This window comes from Heptranchias perlo, chromosome 23 (genome assembly GCF_035084215.1).
Source record: "Heptranchias perlo isolate sHepPer1 chromosome 23, sHepPer1.hap1, whole genome shotgun sequence".
Lineage (NCBI taxonomy): Eukaryota > Metazoa > Chordata > Chondrichthyes > Hexanchiformes > Hexanchidae > Heptranchias > Heptranchias perlo.
The window spans coordinates 16065619-16082823 of NC_090347.1; the positions used below are offsets into that span (position 1 = coordinate 16065619).

Genomic DNA, 17205 nt, shown 5'->3' on the forward strand with positions numbered 1-17205 from the left:
AAGGAATCCTAAAAATAAGTCAAGTGGAGGAATTTAGTGGATTTAATACAAGTAAAAAAAATGGTAATGGAGAAAATAATGGAACTTGGATAGAAAACTCTCCAGGACCTGATGGTTTCCACACAGAGTATTAAAATAAATAAGTGAGGAAATTGCAAATGCGTTTGTCATATTTTATCAAAGCTCTTTTGATTCGGGAGTTGTGCCTCTTCCAACACCTCTCCTCCATTTCCAGCTCAGGGAGACTGCTCTCACTTGGTTCCACTCTTACCGATCCAATTGTAGCCAGAGTATCTCCAGCAAAGGCTTCCTTTCCCACCACCACACCGTTACCTCTGGAGTTCCTGAAGGATTTTTCCATGGCCACCTCCTCTTGCTCATCTACATGTTGCCCCCTGACAACATCATCGGCAGACATGTGGTCAGCTTCAACATGTTCGCTGATGATATTCAGCTCAACCACTCCACCACCTCTCTTGACCCCTCTTCTATTTCTGTATTGTCAGACTGCGTGTCTGATCTTCAGTCTTGAATGAGCCACAACTTCCTGCAGCTACACACTGGTAAAACGAAAGCCACCGTCTTTAGCCCCTGCCACAAACTCCATACCCTTGCCCATGGCTGAACCAGACCATTCATAATCTCGGCATCCAATTCGGCCTGGAGCTGATGTAATGTACTGGGTGGTATAGTTCCACATACAGGTACTATAGTGTTACAATCCTTTTTTTAAAATTATTCGTTCATGGGATGTGGGCATCGCTGGCAAGGCCAGCATTTATCGCCCATTCCTAATTGCCCTTGAGAAGATGGTGGTGAGCCGCCTTCTTGAACCGCTGCAGTCCGTGTGGTGAAGGTTCTCCCACAGGGCTGTTAGGTAGGGCGTTCCAGGATTTTGACCCAGCAACGATGAAGGAACGGCAATATATTTCCAAGTCGGGATGGTGTGTGACTTGGAGGGGAACGTGCAGGTGGTGTTGTTCCCATGTGCCTGCTGCCCTTGTCCTTCCAGGTGGTAGAGGTCACGGGTTTGGGAGGTGCTGTCGTAGAAGCCTTGGCGAGTTGCTGCAGTGCATCCTGTGGATGGTACACACTGCAGCCACAATGCGCCGGTGGTGAAGGGAGTGAATGTTTAGGGTGGTGGATGGGGTGCCAATCAAGCGGGCTGCTTTGTCCTGGATGGTGTCGAGCTTCTTGAGTGTTGTTGGAGCTGCACTCATCCAGGCAAGTGGAGAGTATTCCATCACACTCCTGACTTGTGCCTTGTAGATGGTGGAAAGGCTTTGGGGAGTCAGGAGGTGAGTCACTTGCCGCAGAATATCCAGCCTCTGACCTGTTCTTGTAGCCACAGTATTTATGTGGCTGGTCCAGTTAAGTTTCTGGTCAATGGTGACCCCCAGGATGTTGATGGTGGGGGAATTCGGCAATGGTAATGCCATTGAATGTCAAGGGGAAGTGGTTAGACTCTCTCTTGTTGGAGATGGTCATTGCCTGGCACCTGTCTGGCGCGAATGTTACTTGCCACCTATCAGCCCAAGCCTGGATGTTGTCCAGATCTTGCTGCAGGCAGGCACGGACTGCTTCATTATCTGAGGGGTTGTGAATGGAACTGAACACTGTGCAATCAGCGAACATCTCAATTTCTGACCTTATGATGGAGGGAAGGTCATGGATGAAGCAGCTGAAGATGGTTGGGCCGAGGACACTGCCCTGAGGAAATCCTGCAGCAATGTCCTGGGGCTGAGATGATTGGCCTCCAACAACCACTACCATCGTCCTTTGTGCTAGGCATGACTCCAGCCACTGGAAAGTTTTCCCCGATTCCCACTGACTTCAATTTTTCTAGGGCTTCTTGGTGCCACACTCGGTCAAATGCTGCCTTGATGTCAAGGGCAATCACTCTCACCTCACCTCTGGAATTCAGCTCTTTTGTCCATATTTGGACCAAGGCTGTCATGAGGTCTGGAGCAGAGTGGTCCTGGCGGAACCCAAACTGAGCATCGGTGAGCAGGTTATTGGTGAGTAAGTGCCGCTTGATAGCACTGTCGACGACATCTTCCATCACTTTGCTGATGATTGAAAGTGGACTGATGAGGCGGTAATTGGCCGGATTGGATTTGTCCTGCTTTTTGTGGACAGGACATACCTGGGCAATTTTCCACATTGTCGGGGAGATACCAGTTTTGTAGCTGTGATGGAACAGTTTGGCTAGAGGTGCGGCTAGTTCTGGAGCACAAGTCTTCAGCACTATAGCCAGGATGTTGTCGGGGCCCATAGCCTTTGCTGTAGCCAGTGCATTCAGCCGTTTCTTGATATCACGTGGAGTGAATCGAATTGGCCGAAGACTGGCTTCTATGATGGTGGGGACATAGAGAGGAAGCCGAGATGGATCATCCACTCGGCACTTCTGGCTGAAGATGGTTGCAAACGCTTCAGCCTTGTCTTTTGCACTCATGTGCTGGACTCCACCATCATTGAGGATGGGGATGTTTACAGATCCTCCTCCTCCCGTTAGTTGTTTAATTGTCCACCACCATTCACGACTGGATGTGGCAGGACTGCAGAGTTTTAATCTGATCTGTTGGTTGTGGAATCGCTTAGCTCTGTCTATAGCATGTTGCTTCCACTGTTTAGCATGCATGTAGTCCTGAGTTGTCGCTTCGCCAGTTTGGCACCTTATTTTTAGGTATGCCTGGTGCTACTCCTGGTATGCTCTTCTACACTCTTCATTGAACCAGGGTTGATCCCCTAGCTTGTTGGTAATGGTAGAGTGAGGAATATGCTGGGCCATGAGGTTACAGATTGTACTGGAATACAATTCTGCTGCTGCTGATGGCCCACAGCACCTCATGGATGCCCAGTTTTGATAAATCCTTACGGTGCTTTGTTGGCAATGGCCACAGCGGAGGAAACGTGAGGCTGCTATATTTTCTCCAAGTCTAACATTTTTAAACTGTTTTGCTTTTTTATCTCTCCGATTCTCTCCTGAACTGTCTTTTGTCTTCATGTTGCATTGTCTCTTGTAACTTTTCAGTTCGCTGGAATCTTCAGCTGTTCATGACCCTTCGGGTGTTCTGAAGCAGACTCAGCATTGGGCCACACGGGAGATATCAATGGCCAATTACAGTGGAATGGGGGTTAATCTTCCGACTTCACACTTACGATGGGGATCCTCACCCACCAAAAGCGCATATCAAAACTTCAGGCATGTTTTTCCAACTGTTAAATCATGCAGCACAGCATCCCTGAATTTCGATATGCATTTTCAGCAGGTGAGGCTTCCTGCCAAGAGTGTAAAGTTCTCAAAATCCTGAAAGCCAAATTTTGATAGGCATTTTGGGAAATAAGTGACGGCCATCAGACACGGCTCCAGGCAAAATGCTAAGACATGTCGTGTTTCTCAGCATCGGCTGTATTCAGGGCAGCTCAATTTCGTGAAGGCAGCCCTAAACAGGCGTTAGGCCCCCTATTTACATATGCAAAGGACCTGTTTAATCTGCGAACCCTGGGCACCTCTTTTCCTGCCTTTACCAATATGGTGAGCGACGCACTTACAGCGGAGAATGTGCGCACACGCCGCACGCCATATTGGATGCCTTGGCACCTGTTTTTCACCTGTAAAATGGGCACTGTGCCAACCAATTTCTAGGCCAACGAGTTTGTTTCTTTTAATTCTCATTTACTTTCAATACGGAGTCACTTTCCTCCGTTTGCTAAGTTTAGCAAAGAAAATAGACCCGAGTATGAAGTGGAGAACTCTGCTATCTATTCACACCTACTGTTTCATTAAAATGAGCAAACAGAGGAAAATGTCCCCTATATTTCAGCTTGCTATGCTTTTTTAAAATTGACCAATATAGCAGCAATACCACTATGTTCTGTTACCTTGTTTTGGATGGCTTTGTGATTTTCTTGTACAGAATCACTTCTGCCTGTGTTGTAATTGACTGATTGATCTTTAGCAGATGTCTGTTTGGATGTATCTTCACTCTTGCCCTTCCCGCTCTGTGAAGCACCAGTATTTCTGCCTTTAACTTGCAATTCTGACTGAGCTTTTATTTTTCCACCTTCCCTTTGATCTTTGGAATCCATATTACTGGTCTGAGAGATGGGTCCAGCCTCCAGCTCTAGCACTTTGTCTGTGGCAACAGACTTTGACACACCCTCCTCCACATCAGCAATCTTTAGCATTTTACTTTTCTTTTGAGAATTCTTCTTTTCATTTTGTCTCTTCTTTCTTTTTCTTTTCTTTTTTTTAAATTTAAGAGTAAAAAGCATTTAATCACATGTATGACTTATTCCAAAATCAAAAGAATTTTGTCAAATTAAGAATGAATACACAATTTATCTTCCTATTAAATATCAATCCTTTCTTATTTGTTCATTTGGATGGATATTTTCCCTTGTGCAAAAAGGATTAATAACTATTATTTTGTAAATTTTAACTGCCGAATTTCACCTACGTTCGTGCTCCTTTCTCACTTCCCAGTTAGTTAAATTGCCACATAAATGCTGTAAATGATGATATTCTTGCTCATTCAGCTATACATTACACAAAATTTTGGAGTTATGGCTGAGCACCCAATTTGGAATGCTCATCTTACTGATCTGAGACAAGAAATTACTTTTTTGGTGCCGTCGGGCAGACAACTGCCATGCAATGAAAGCAAAGAGTGCGCCAATACAACATAGACCAGGTGACCTTGGGGCCCAGTACTGCGAGGATCTGAAAAGGAAGTCTAAAAGAAGCTTGATATGAAAAAAGATCAAAAAGCTTACCGTAAATTTGCAGTGTGGGACAGAAAACACATGTCGAACTGGCTAGGGGACCCTAAGCAGAGAGTAGTGGTGAATGGTTGTTTTTCAGAATAGAGGGAAGTATACAATCGTGTTCTCCGGGGATCAGTATTAGGACCACTGCTCTTTTGATATATAGTTGAGGATAGTAACAGACTTCGAGAGGACATAAACAGACTGGTGAAATGGGCAGACACATGGCAGATGAAATTTAACACAGAAGTGTGAAGTGATGCATTTTGGTAAGAAGAATGAGGAGAGGCGATATAAACTAAATGGTACAATTTTAAAGAGGGTGCAGGAACAGAGAGACCTGGGGGTGCACATACACAAATCTTTGATGGTGGCAGGACAAGTTGAGAAGGCTGTTAAAAAAGCATATGGGATCCTGGGCTTTATTAATAGAGGGATGGAGTACAAAAGCAAGGAAGTTATGCTAAACTTTATGAAACACTGCTTAGGCCTCAGCTGGAGTATTGTGTTCAATTCTGGGCACCACACCTTAGGAAGGCTGTCAAGGCTTTAGAGAGGGTGCAGAAGAGATTTACTAGAATGGTACTCGGGATGAGGGATTTCAGTAATGTGGAGAGACTGGAGAACAGGGAAGGTTAAGGGGAGATTTGATGGAGGTGTTCAAGATCATGAAAGGTTTTGATAGTTTATCCTTATTTACTCTGTTTCCAGTGGCAGAAGGGTTGGTGATCAGAGGACACAGATTTAAGGTGATCGGCAAAAGAGCCAGAGGCGACATGAGGAAACATTTGTTTTACGCAGCAAGTTGTCATGATCTGAAATGCACTGCTGGAAAGTGGTGGAAGGAGATTCAATAGTAAATTTCAAAAGGGATATACATAAATACCTGAAGGGAAAAAATTTACAGAGCTATGGGGAAAGAGCAGGGGAATGGGACTACTTAGATTGTTCTTTCAAAGAGCCGGTACAAGCATGATGGCCTGAATGGCCTCTTCCTGTCTCTGTACCTACTATGATACTATGAACACAAATACATGGATTAGAAATTTAAAGTCCTACTTTTTACTGCTGGGGAGACATCAATGAATTTCAAACTGATAACTATCTTCCCTTGACCCGTATTATCTTAAAGGCAAAACTGGCACATAATAGAAGGTCAATGGCAACAGGCAGTGAAGCTTCTCAGCAGAAACTATTAACTGGATATGAAAACAGACTTGTTGAATCAATAAGCAGGAAACTTCTCAAAGGCGTGGGACTTAATGAAGTTGGAGAGGTGCAGATCGGTGCCCAAGTGAGGTGGCACTTTTAATATTAATCATCATATATTCTATGATTTCCAACATATGTCAATTCAATGTATGTGCACAGTGATTCTGCAAAAGTGATAATAATTCATAACAACAACAACTTGCATTTATATAGAGTCTTTAACATAGTAAAACGTCGCAAGGCGCTTCACAGGAACGTTATCAAACAAATTTTGACACTGTCACATAAGGGAATATTAGGACAGGTGACCAAAAGCTTGGTCAAAGAGGTTTTAAGGAGCGTCTTAAAAAGGGAGGAGAGAGAGGTAGAGAGGTTTAGAGAGGGAATTCCAGAGCTTAGGGCCGAGGAAGCTGAAGGCACGGCCGCCAATGGTGGTGCAATTAAAATTGGGGATGCGAACGAGGCAAGAATCGGAGGAGCGCAGAGATCTTGGAGGGTTGTAGGGCTGGAGGAGGTTACAGAGATAGGGAGGGGCTCGGCCATGGAGGGATTTGAAAACAAGAATGAGAATTTTAAAAATCGAGGTGTTCCCAGACTAGGAGCCATTGTTGGTCAATGAGCACAGGGGTGATGGGTGAACAGGACTTGGTGCGAGTCAGGATATGGGCAGCAGAAAATGATAATTGTCCCACAATGATAACACAATACCCAAATGGATGAGTGCGTTTATAATGTTCTCTTTGTTCACAGAGCCAGGAGGATCAAATACAGGGCAGAACAACTATTAGTCATGCAGCCATGATGGTATGGATGCGGAAACACAGAGCATTGCCTTCAATGAAATTCCCATTTGGTGATGTAATTTCTCGGTTTCTGTCTTATATTCTCAATCCCTTCCTCTCATCCAATTTTGCACATCATATTACCATTTCATATCATTCATGAGCCCTGGAGGAACTTTACTATCCAAGACAATATTTATAGCCTGGTCCAATATCTCAATATATGTTTTTTGTTTATTTTACTTAAATTCTTCTTGGACCACTTTTCATTATCGAATTTAGGTTAAGTCTTGGTCCAAAATGTCACCGTGCTGTGACATTTGATATCTGCAGATAAGGTCTTAAATTCTTCACACCACTGGATGGTGATGTTTTGGATTAAGACTTAATATTTGGTTTTCAATAATGAAAAGTAGGCCAAGAAGAATTTAAGTAAAATAAACAAAAAAAAGTACAGAGCAGTTGGCGTCCCAACCAGCGACGCCAATTGTTAGCGAATTTCTCCTGTTACTCTCGCAACTATGGGTTGTTAATCCATCAACAATAACTTCTGCCTGCTTCTAGCCTAAGTGGTTATAAAAGACAAAATTTAATAGATTGACTGACAACAGATATTGACTACAGATGTCTTCAACATTACATTCAACAGTATTATAGTTATAATACAACCGTCTACAGATTACATTAATGACAAGCAATCAATCCAACCCAACCTGACTGCAAATCTAGGTAGATCAGATCTGACCTTTGCAGACTGTCTGTGGCAATGGACTTCCAACTTTCCCCTCTTGAGAGGTCTAACTTTAGGGAGAGAGTATGCCCCATCTTTTTCTATTCGGCTGCCTTGTTCTGTACATAAGCACCGCTGGTCTTATCTCATGGTCGTAAACCATCCCACTTTGCTGACTCTCAAACCACCAAGGATTGTTTAATGTCTCAGTGTTTACGTCGTCTTTCCCTCTTATCAGGTCTTAGTATGTTTATACTAGGTTTGGACAACCTATCTCTTGAATCTTACTGTTTTTCACTATTCTAATGCCTCAGCACTCTTTCAATGACCTCTTGGGTTTCTGTAAGTTATTTTCCTCACAGAGACGCAGATCTTTGCTCTCATATTTTCTGTGCTTGTTTTAAACCATCATTTTACATCTCCCTCCTCTCGAACCTGAGTGGAACCACTTTGGTTCAATTATAGCATCTAGAAACGGACAATCTCTTGACCTTTGGGTGTTTATAGGTCTGAAGTTTCAGCATGTGCTCTTACAAACTGCTTTTCACCCATGCACCGAGACACGACTTCACCCCCCTCCTATTAACACCACCCTCCTGCTAAATATTTGGGAGCTTTACGTGAGCTCTGCGAGATGGGATATTGACCATGCTTGGCTTTAAACCATATTCTTACAGAGCCCTCCTCTTGAACCTGAGTGGAACCTCTCTGTTCAATTTACACTTGTTCCCTCAACTATCTCCTTGGTCTTGCCTCGGATCATCTTGAGTTTACATTTTATCAACATTAGAATCATAAAGGTTACAGCACGGAAGGAGGCCATTCGGCCCATCGAGTCTGCGCCAGCTCTATGCACGAGCAATGTATACATAAGCACACATAGACATATACATATTGCTTCTAAGTTTCATTTGGTTTATACAGAAACCTACAGTGTATCATATTATCAAGAAATTCATGGACTTAAAAGATTTGTCTTAAACGTTGCATTTCACACATTTTCCTGTCACAATCTTTTGTACCTCAGGGGTCATATGCATCTTTTCAGCTCACCTGAGATTTTGGGAATGATTTTAACTTGGAGCCGGGAACCCAGCCCATCCCTAGATATTCGCGTAGAGACCCTGGAAGCCAATTGAGTGCGTTGCAATCTGCGATCATAACTCAATTGAAGATAAGTATTTGTGCTTCTGGGTGTCCCATGCGCCAGGCAGTCAGATTGACAAGCTGGCTGCCTGTCAGAAGGGAAAGGAGCACTGAATCAGAGAGGGGGGCAGGAGGGAGAGAGAGATCGTGGGCCCTGGAACAAAATGGGGAAGGGGTGGGGTGGTGGTGGACGACACCAGGGCGGGGAGGGCATCCAGCATCGGGGATGGGGTCGGCCGATCACGGGGTCATGTCGCACCAGGTGAGCTTGTTGGGCCTGGATGAAGCACTCCTGCTCCTCTGGGCCCACAGGCAGTACAATAAAGGCACTCACCTCATGGATCCAGTCCTTCCCGCCTGCTTTCACCTGAGGTGAATCAGAAGCGATGGGAAACCCGAACAGGCAAGGTTAAATTCATTTTACTTTTGTAATACACAAAAACTTAAGTAAGTCAACTATATCAATAAGGTACAGTGCCCCTTTAAGAATCGGCCCGCCAGCTTTAAGTGGGGGCAGGACTTCCCCCTGCCTGTTGTGCGCGCGCATACAAACTTGCCTGGGTCAAACCCGAAAGTGGACGCAGTGGAGTTGGGATGCGGCCCTGCTCCAAAAAGCTGTTATTTTAAACTCCCACCCACCCGTTCTTGGGGGTTAAAAGCTCCCTGATGGACTGGTGGATTAAGGCACAGCCATATAGATCTACAACTCCATGTTTGACTCTTGGTCTATGCTTAGTTTTCTGATCACAGCAGTTGGGACACTACAATTGGCCTCAGTACCCTGGAATAGGGAGTTGGAAAAAAACAAATCAGCCAGGGCTCCCCTTTATGATTGCTGTCCCAGTGATTCCTATTGGAAAGAGCATGTGTAGACATTGAGTGAGAATGGCCTTTCATTGACAATAACCTCACTATCTTGGCTCACACATGGTGACAACTGGCACCCAGGGAACTGTACTCCAGCAAGATTCAACACCTTCAAGTAAAGAGGAGAGAAAATTGGCAAAAATAATTGTCATTGGACAGGACGCACATTTTAAAGATCAATACAACTGTACCTTTGGTTTACTTTCAGTACCTTCACCGTCTCCTGGAGAACTTTCCAAGGAGGGAATCTGCTTTTCGGCAGCATCTTGTGGACCAACTAGTTTGACGTCTTTATCAGATGATGACTGTTTCTCTTCTATGGTCAGCTTGGATTCGGCAGCAGCTTGTGCTGTTTCACTTGTATCTGGAGGGTACAAACACCAGACCGTAAGCACAGGACAGAATATCAGAAAAGTCATTTTAAAGTTGGACAATTTGAGATGTAATACTAAATGTTAACAGCTATAGAGATTGTGCAAATCAAAGTCAGATTTCTCGTTATTCCTTGGTTTGTTTTATGCAAATAAAATGGGTATAAACACTCCCAAAAGGTCAATTTGCTATCAATCTCATTTCAGCTCGGCTCAGTTGCCTCAGAGTCTGAAAGTTGTGGGTTCAAACCCCATTTGTGGATGAACAATTTATCCCACTCCTGAATAAGCTCTTTATACCAACGGATAACTTAGTTTAAGTGGTCTTACACATTAAACATGAAAAAATCATTTGGCTCGGACCTCACACTATAAATCATTTAATGCAGTGATGAAATAGACCCTTTCCTGTTGTTTGAAATCGATGTGTGAATCAAGTTTTATGGTATCCATGCCTCACCTTCAACAGTGTGGCCAGGCTGCTTGGTATCATGGTCACGATCACCAACTGGCTGTTCTCCATGTGTTGACTCCAGTGAATCATTAGCTAGTGATTCCATCTTTTGCTTTGTTGCATCAGTCTGACTAATTGCGGCTATTTTCTTCTTCTTCTTCTTTCCGTTTTGTTTTCTGCGCTTGTTCTGTTAAATAACCCACTGAGAGTTAATGAACAATCTACTCCAGATAACTGCGCAGCTAAACCAGGCACTGAGCTTCATTATGGATTTACAGGTTTTATTTTCAGGAGGTAGGAGAAATTGGATTATTGTATTTCATTTTAGAAGTACAAAATATGGTAAAATCAGAATATAAATAAATAAATAAATAAATAAATAAGACAACGGCCACAAACTATCTTTAATGTATAGAACCAATAAGCTAGGGCAAAAATACAACAGCAATACTGCACATAACTGTCTTAAAAATATCCTCAGTTCGGTTTCGTTGATGTCTTTGAGGATGCCTTCACACTGTAACTGTCACATCAGTGTGAAATAGTTTTGCTTCTCTCCAATGCTGCAGGTATGGTGTGAATTCGGGCTGAATCGATTGGCATGGCCCTGACCTGACTCTGGAACGAAGTGGAGAGTGGAGTGAGACCTCTGGGGAGAGGCAAGTTTCACAACACTTCACTTTGGCCAGTTTGGGCCTTGGAATTTGATTTACACGCCACAAGTTTAGCGGCAGTGCAAATCTAAAACCTGTAGTGTGATGCACTGTCAAAGTTGAATCCTGTTTTCAGCAGAGCTGCAAAATGTGTTGTATTTATTTACAGCCAGGAAAGGAAACAGAAACAATTCCATTCAATTCAATCTTCCCATGCAAACATTTTCTTCAAAGAAATGTCAAAACATTTTAGCAATTAATTTTTCTCTTAGATTTACTTACAGACGAACAACTGAATAGTCAAAAGTATAAATGAGCTGGTTATTCCAGTTGTAGAAATATTGACCTGAAATTATTCTGTGGAATTCTAACATATAAATGCCTAACACGATAATCTGATTTTCCTTTCTTTGCTATTTTAGTGGTGACATTAATGGTTTAAAATAAAATAGCAACTCTGCTAAAATAACAGAGGAATTTCAGATCAGTGCATTAAGCATTCTTACACTCATATCTCAAGGTGTTATTTCAGGCCCTTGATTCCACAATAAAATTTCTTTGCACATTTGTTCCGTACTTACCCTCTTCTTTTGTTTTTTTCCCGTGCACTCAGCGTTGCTGGATGTGTCTGTTTGGAGAGACGAGTGTTTTTCATCTTCTGTAATTATAGCAAAGTCATCAGCACCAATACGTTCCATTTTTGTTTTCTCATCCAATCCATCAACTCCCCCAATGTCACTTCGGTTTGCAGGTTCAGCAGTTGACGCTCCATTTTCATTCTGGGTGTCGGGTAAATTCTGTTCCACCGGTTGGGCCGTAACATCCATCACACCTGATAACAACAATAGAAAATAGAAAATCAAAAGTGAGGCAAGGCTATTCACTCCATCAAGATTGCTCCCTTCAGAGTTAATATATGACCTAAAACCTGAGTGCTTGTACATACTGTGCATGGGATAGCAGGCCCCAATTTAACAATTAACCCCTATGTATAATATTGAGTGTATATGTGGGATGCTCACCGTGTCTACTTGCTCTTTCAAAAGGTGGAATAATAAATCCAGGCCATTTACGTAAATTAGAAACAGTGTTGTCCCCTTATCTTTCCGATATTTTGTATTATGTAAATTTTGGGACGACTACGTTATATCATCAAAACTTAATGTAGACAGCATGCAAACTCAACGGAGACAGCATGCATATCTATACTCTTTCGTTGTTAGTTTCACAATTCCTTGCATTTTTTTTGGCACAAATATTAAACTTTACCTTCTTTGGCTGCTGCTTCTTTGTCGATATCATTTTGCTGATTTGCAGCCTCATCTTGTGTGCAATCTGCTGTTGATTCTTCCTCAGGCAAACAAGGCAAATTTCCTGATTTCTCCAATACAGCTGAAAGTGTATCCTTTCCCTTCTTCTTTCTGTTCCGTTTCCGGCGTTGCTACGTCACAAAAAATATCTGTTATCAGCCACTAAAGCCTCACCACAAAATTCACACTTTTAATTTTCTGTTTTGTGACAAATTTGGTTTGGAATTAATATGTGCAGGTGGAATATGAACTCTCTAAATGTGCTAATTTAGGGAGACATTAGAAATCAAACAGTTTATGACTTGTTCGAGTAGCGAGATTTTAAAAACAGTCTCCAAGTGTACACTGAGGGGCAGCTATATTATGGCCGTGCTTACCATTAGCATGCATACACATCCAGCACACATCATAATACAACAGCGCACTCTCTGTAGCGCAAACAAAATCCCCAGGACTCTTGTATAGTTGCTTCAGTCATGCTAATTAAAATGGGTGACAACTGCTGCCATTCCAACATGGAATCAGATGGAGATCAGAGTCAAGTGATACACTGAGCGTGTTTGCACAGGAATGTCGAATGAATTAAAGCCCAAGGTGGGTATCGTCTGACTGCCACTTTTTGATTAACCCATCTCTTCTTCGACTCTTTTCAGTCCTGATGGTAGCCTGTGTTACTGGTCGGGTTTGAGGGAGTGTCGGTACTGAGGGAGTGCTGCACTGTCAGAGATGCCGTCTTTCGGATGAGACGTTAAACCAAGACGTCTGCCCTCTTAAGTGGACATCAAATGTCCCATGGCACTATTTCAAAGAAGAGCAGAGGAGCTCCCCCCAGTATCCTGGCCAAAATTTATCCCTCAACCAACATCACCACAACAATTATCTAATCATTATCACCTTGCTGTGCAAAACGTGGCTGCTGCGTTTCCTACATTTCAACAGTGACTACACTTCAAAAGTACTCCATCGGCTGTAAAGTGCTTTGGGACGTCCTGAGGTAGTGAAAGACGTTATATAAATGCAAGTTCATTCTTTCTTTCTTTTTGCTTCCAACACCTATTATGTTCGCAGCCAAAAGGCAGTTTTTATAAGCTGATCGAATCAAGTATGAACCGAAAACTTCATTTATGGGATAACAGGCCCCAATTTGACAACTAACCCCCATGTATGGCATTTAGTTCACGGCAGAATGTATGGGATGCTCACCAGGTCTCCTCAGTCTTTCGAAAGGTAGAAAAATAGCACACTGCCAGACCAATGCACATAGGCTAAAGTACTTTGTCAAATTTTTTATAATGTGGAGATGCCGGTGATGGACTGGGGTGGACAAATGTAAGGAATCTTACAACATCAGGTTATAGTCCAACAGTTTTATTTAAAAATCACAAGCTTTCGGAGGCTTTCTCCTTCGTCAGGTGAGTGTGGGATTCCATGAAGGTTACTGACTATATATGCGAAACGTTCATGGAATCCCACACTCACCTGACGAAGGAGAAAACCTCCGAAAGCTTGTGATTTTCAAATAAAACTGTTGGACTATCACCTGGTGTTGTAAGATTCCTTAAATTTTTTATAGAATACCATATAGAAGCAAAAAAACACAAAGATACAAAATATCACAGCAGTTAAAAAACAATGAAATCAATTAGTCCACAAGGAGTAAAAGTATATTTTTGAGAATGCATTTCTTACAGGCTTTAAGACTGCAATAAGACTTTTTATAGAAAGTCAGGTTTGCCTCTTTTTGGACCTTCAAGATGTCATGTTATAAGTGGGTGATGCATCCACAGAGTTTGGATTTCATGCCAGATTTAAAGAGTATGGGGGAGTCCCAGAAGGCTCTGAAGTCAGAGCTGTCAATGATCAGCGATAAAAGACACAATGGTAGGAATTATTGCATAGAATGCTGATGAGCAAGTGCTCACAAGTTGTCTGGGTTTGCAGTATTTGTTGATCAATACAATACAACTCTAACCTAGAAAAAAAAACCTTCACTGCCTAATTTCCATGTCAATCAATCAGGCCGGTTTCCCACAGACAACCTGGCTCCACTCTCCATTTTGAACCACAGCAAAGAGGAAATTATAGTCACTTTGACTAAAAACAGAAAAAGCATAGAAAATTAAAATAGAAACACAAAAACTTCCTAATTGTCACAGCCTGCACTTGACTCTTTGACCAGGTGTCCCAATTTTAAAAAATCATAAATCCTCATGCAGTCATATTACCAGAAACCACTCTGTGAACACTCTTTCTCCCGTAACCATAGACTCAGGGAATCGCAAATAATCACAAAAATATAAAATTAGGACTTCAGGGATCTATATTGTACCTTAGCACTCTTTGCTGTAGATTCTGGTGGATGAGTTCTTTCATTTGTCGAATTCTGAGAAAGTGAGTGAGAAGGTGTTTCTCTGGAAGTTGATGCATCGCCAATTATCGTCACTGAGTTCGATATTGGGTCAGTTGGAATGTCAGATACATCAATGTCACCCAAGTCTAGAATTTCAATTATTTCTGATGTAGGTTCGGATGGGACTGGATCACGATGAGGAAAACACAGATCGCAAGATGTAGCTGAATCTAGTCGAGATATTTCCTGTAAGTCCTGTGGTACCTCAGCCTGCACCTCGTCCACTTCAATGGCCAACGCTCTCTGCTGGAAATTCAGATTCGTAAAATTACCTCTAATAAATCATGACGGCGACACCACTAAAAGCAGTAAGTGGACCGCTTTGATTTTAACTCTCATTCTACTCGGTTTCCACCGGGCGGAGGGAGTTAAAATCATCCCTCATATCCCAGAGAGGGTCCGCCCACCCCACCACTCCCCCCCACCTTGCTTTTTCTGCCAGGTTTCTCTGCTCCTCTCCTCTCTTGCTGAGATACAGTTCCACAGGTGTTTGTCACCTTCAAGTACCTCACTTAAAGTGGCCATTCTTCAGAAGACTTGAAAGTGAGTGTCAGCAAGTTATTCAACGAGGGGGTCTCACAGCTGAGCCCAATACCCTCCTCACTCAACTGCCACACATGCGTGCTTTCGAGCAGTGGTCTCCGGATTTTGATCTCGATGACAAACCTGGGCTGATCGTCTTCTCTCTAACAAGGGAGCACTGAGGCCAATTGTCACACCCCTACTGCTGCCCAACTGACAGCAGTTAACTCAGCACAAATTGAAGATGGAATTTAGGGCCTTCCTTGACTGTATGCCTCAGGCTCTCACTGCTTTAACCAATTGTGCCACCAGGGAAGCCAAGGTTTTCTTTTCACGATCGCTCAACGTACAGTTTTAAACAATGCACTGCGTATTGGTGAGTGCCGCAAAGGAATTGCTGTATTATGTACAAACTGAGAATCTATACATGTATAGCGCACGTCTGTGTACAAGATTTCAAGGAGGAACACATTAACCTACATCCTCTGTAACACAGAAAAAACCTTCAGGAGCCTCACAGAGAACTTTTCCTTTTGCTAAAGAAAATCATTAACAACTCCAACAAGTGAAAGGAGGCCATCCATTCACCTGCCTCGGCTGCACCCCCCCCACCCCGCCTTCCCCTTGCCAAAGCTCCCCTCGCCCTCTCCCTGAACCAGCATCTTTATCTAGTTACTGTGCTTGTGCCCTCTCTGAGCTCATCTTGTCCACAAGACCCACCTCCTACTCCCTTGACCCTATTCCCACCAAACTGCTGACCACTCAATTTGCCTTCCTGCCCCCCATACCAGCGAATATGATAAATAGTCCTCCCGCCTCCCGCAGATTTTCAACTTAACCCAAGTCATAGGGAAATTGAAAATTGGGCAATTTCTGTAACGGGCGCCTGCGGCACTTGTTTTACGTCTGGTCGGTAACTTGTAAATCTACCCAGGTCTCCTCCACCAGTGGCAGAAAATCAACCAAATGACTCGACCAGTTGTTAAGCGGAAGCAGCGAGGAGTGTTGGGTTTGGGTCGAGTAGCTCATTCTACCGATCGCGCGTCACCTAGATCTGACTGGCATACCTCACCGCACTTTGCCAGTGTTTCACAAGCTATTGCGGCTCCTCACTGGGTGAGTGGGGTTCGTTCACACCCAGGAGTGGTGAGGGCAGACTGGCCCCATTGGCCACAAGACATCAGGGGAAACTGAGTTTTTAAAAAAAATCACTGAACAAAAATGTTCCAGAACTGCATATCGAGATTGGAAATGATCTAAAATAGGGCAAAATATACTGTCTTTTTGAGCTAATGTTGAATTGCCAACAAATGTACATTATAATGAAGAATTTTATTGAATGGAAGTTGCTGGTAGGATATGCTGATAGAGTTAGATGAAATAGGGTAGGAGGAGGCTCGTGTGGAGCATAAACACCGGCACAGACCAGTTGGGCCGAATGGCCTGTTTCTGTGCTGTAAATTCTAAGTAAGTACCGTCTCCCTTCCATTCAAAACCACCATCATCACCCCTCTTCTCAAAAAAAAAACTCTCGACTCCTCTGTTCATACCATCCCATCTCTAATCTCCCTTTCATCTCCAAAGCCCTTCAACGTGTTGTCACCTCCCAAATCCACGGCCATCTTTCCCGCAACTCCATATTTGAATCTCACCGATTAGGTTAGCACTTGAACAGTCCTAATCAAAGTCACAAATGACATTCGCTATGGTGCACTATCCTTTCTTGACCTCGCTGCAGCTTTTGACACAGTCAACCACATCACCCTCCTCCAATGCCTTTCCTCCACTGTCCAGTTGAGTGGTACTGCTTTCTGTTGGCTCCACTCTTACCTATCCAACCATAGCCAGAGCTTCTCTTCCCACCTCCACATATTTACCTCTAGAGTCCACCAAGGATTGATCCTTCACCTCACTCCTCTTTCTGATTTGTATCCATTAGGGTACAGTCGCATTGTGGTTATGTTACTGGATTAATAAT

The 17205-nt window shown here is 43.2% G+C and overlaps 1 protein-coding gene across 4 annotated transcripts in view; it reads right to left on the reverse strand.

The window, feature by feature from the left end:
- Positions 1 to 17205, reverse strand: part of LOC137341113 (E3 ubiquitin-protein ligase rnf213-alpha-like) — a 143142-nt gene that overhangs the window by 117107 nt on the left and 8830 nt on the right. For 2 of the 4 annotated variants that reach the window (XM_068004041.1, XM_068004045.1), the window contains exons 3-8: positions 14625 to 14951; positions 12255 to 12426; positions 11567 to 11817; positions 10339 to 10519; positions 9699 to 9871; positions 3886 to 4248 (exon numbers count right to left, since the gene is read on the reverse strand). In XM_068004041.1, coding sequence (XP_067860142.1) covers positions 3886 to 4248; positions 9699 to 9871; positions 10339 to 10519; positions 11567 to 11817; positions 12255 to 12426; positions 14625 to 14951 — 1467 coding nt within the window. The remainder of the gene's footprint in view (positions 1 to 3885; positions 4249 to 9698; positions 9872 to 10338; positions 10520 to 11566; positions 11818 to 12254; positions 12427 to 14624; positions 14952 to 17205) is intronic. The other 2 variants (XM_068004043.1, XM_068004044.1) reach the window with 2 other exon arrangements.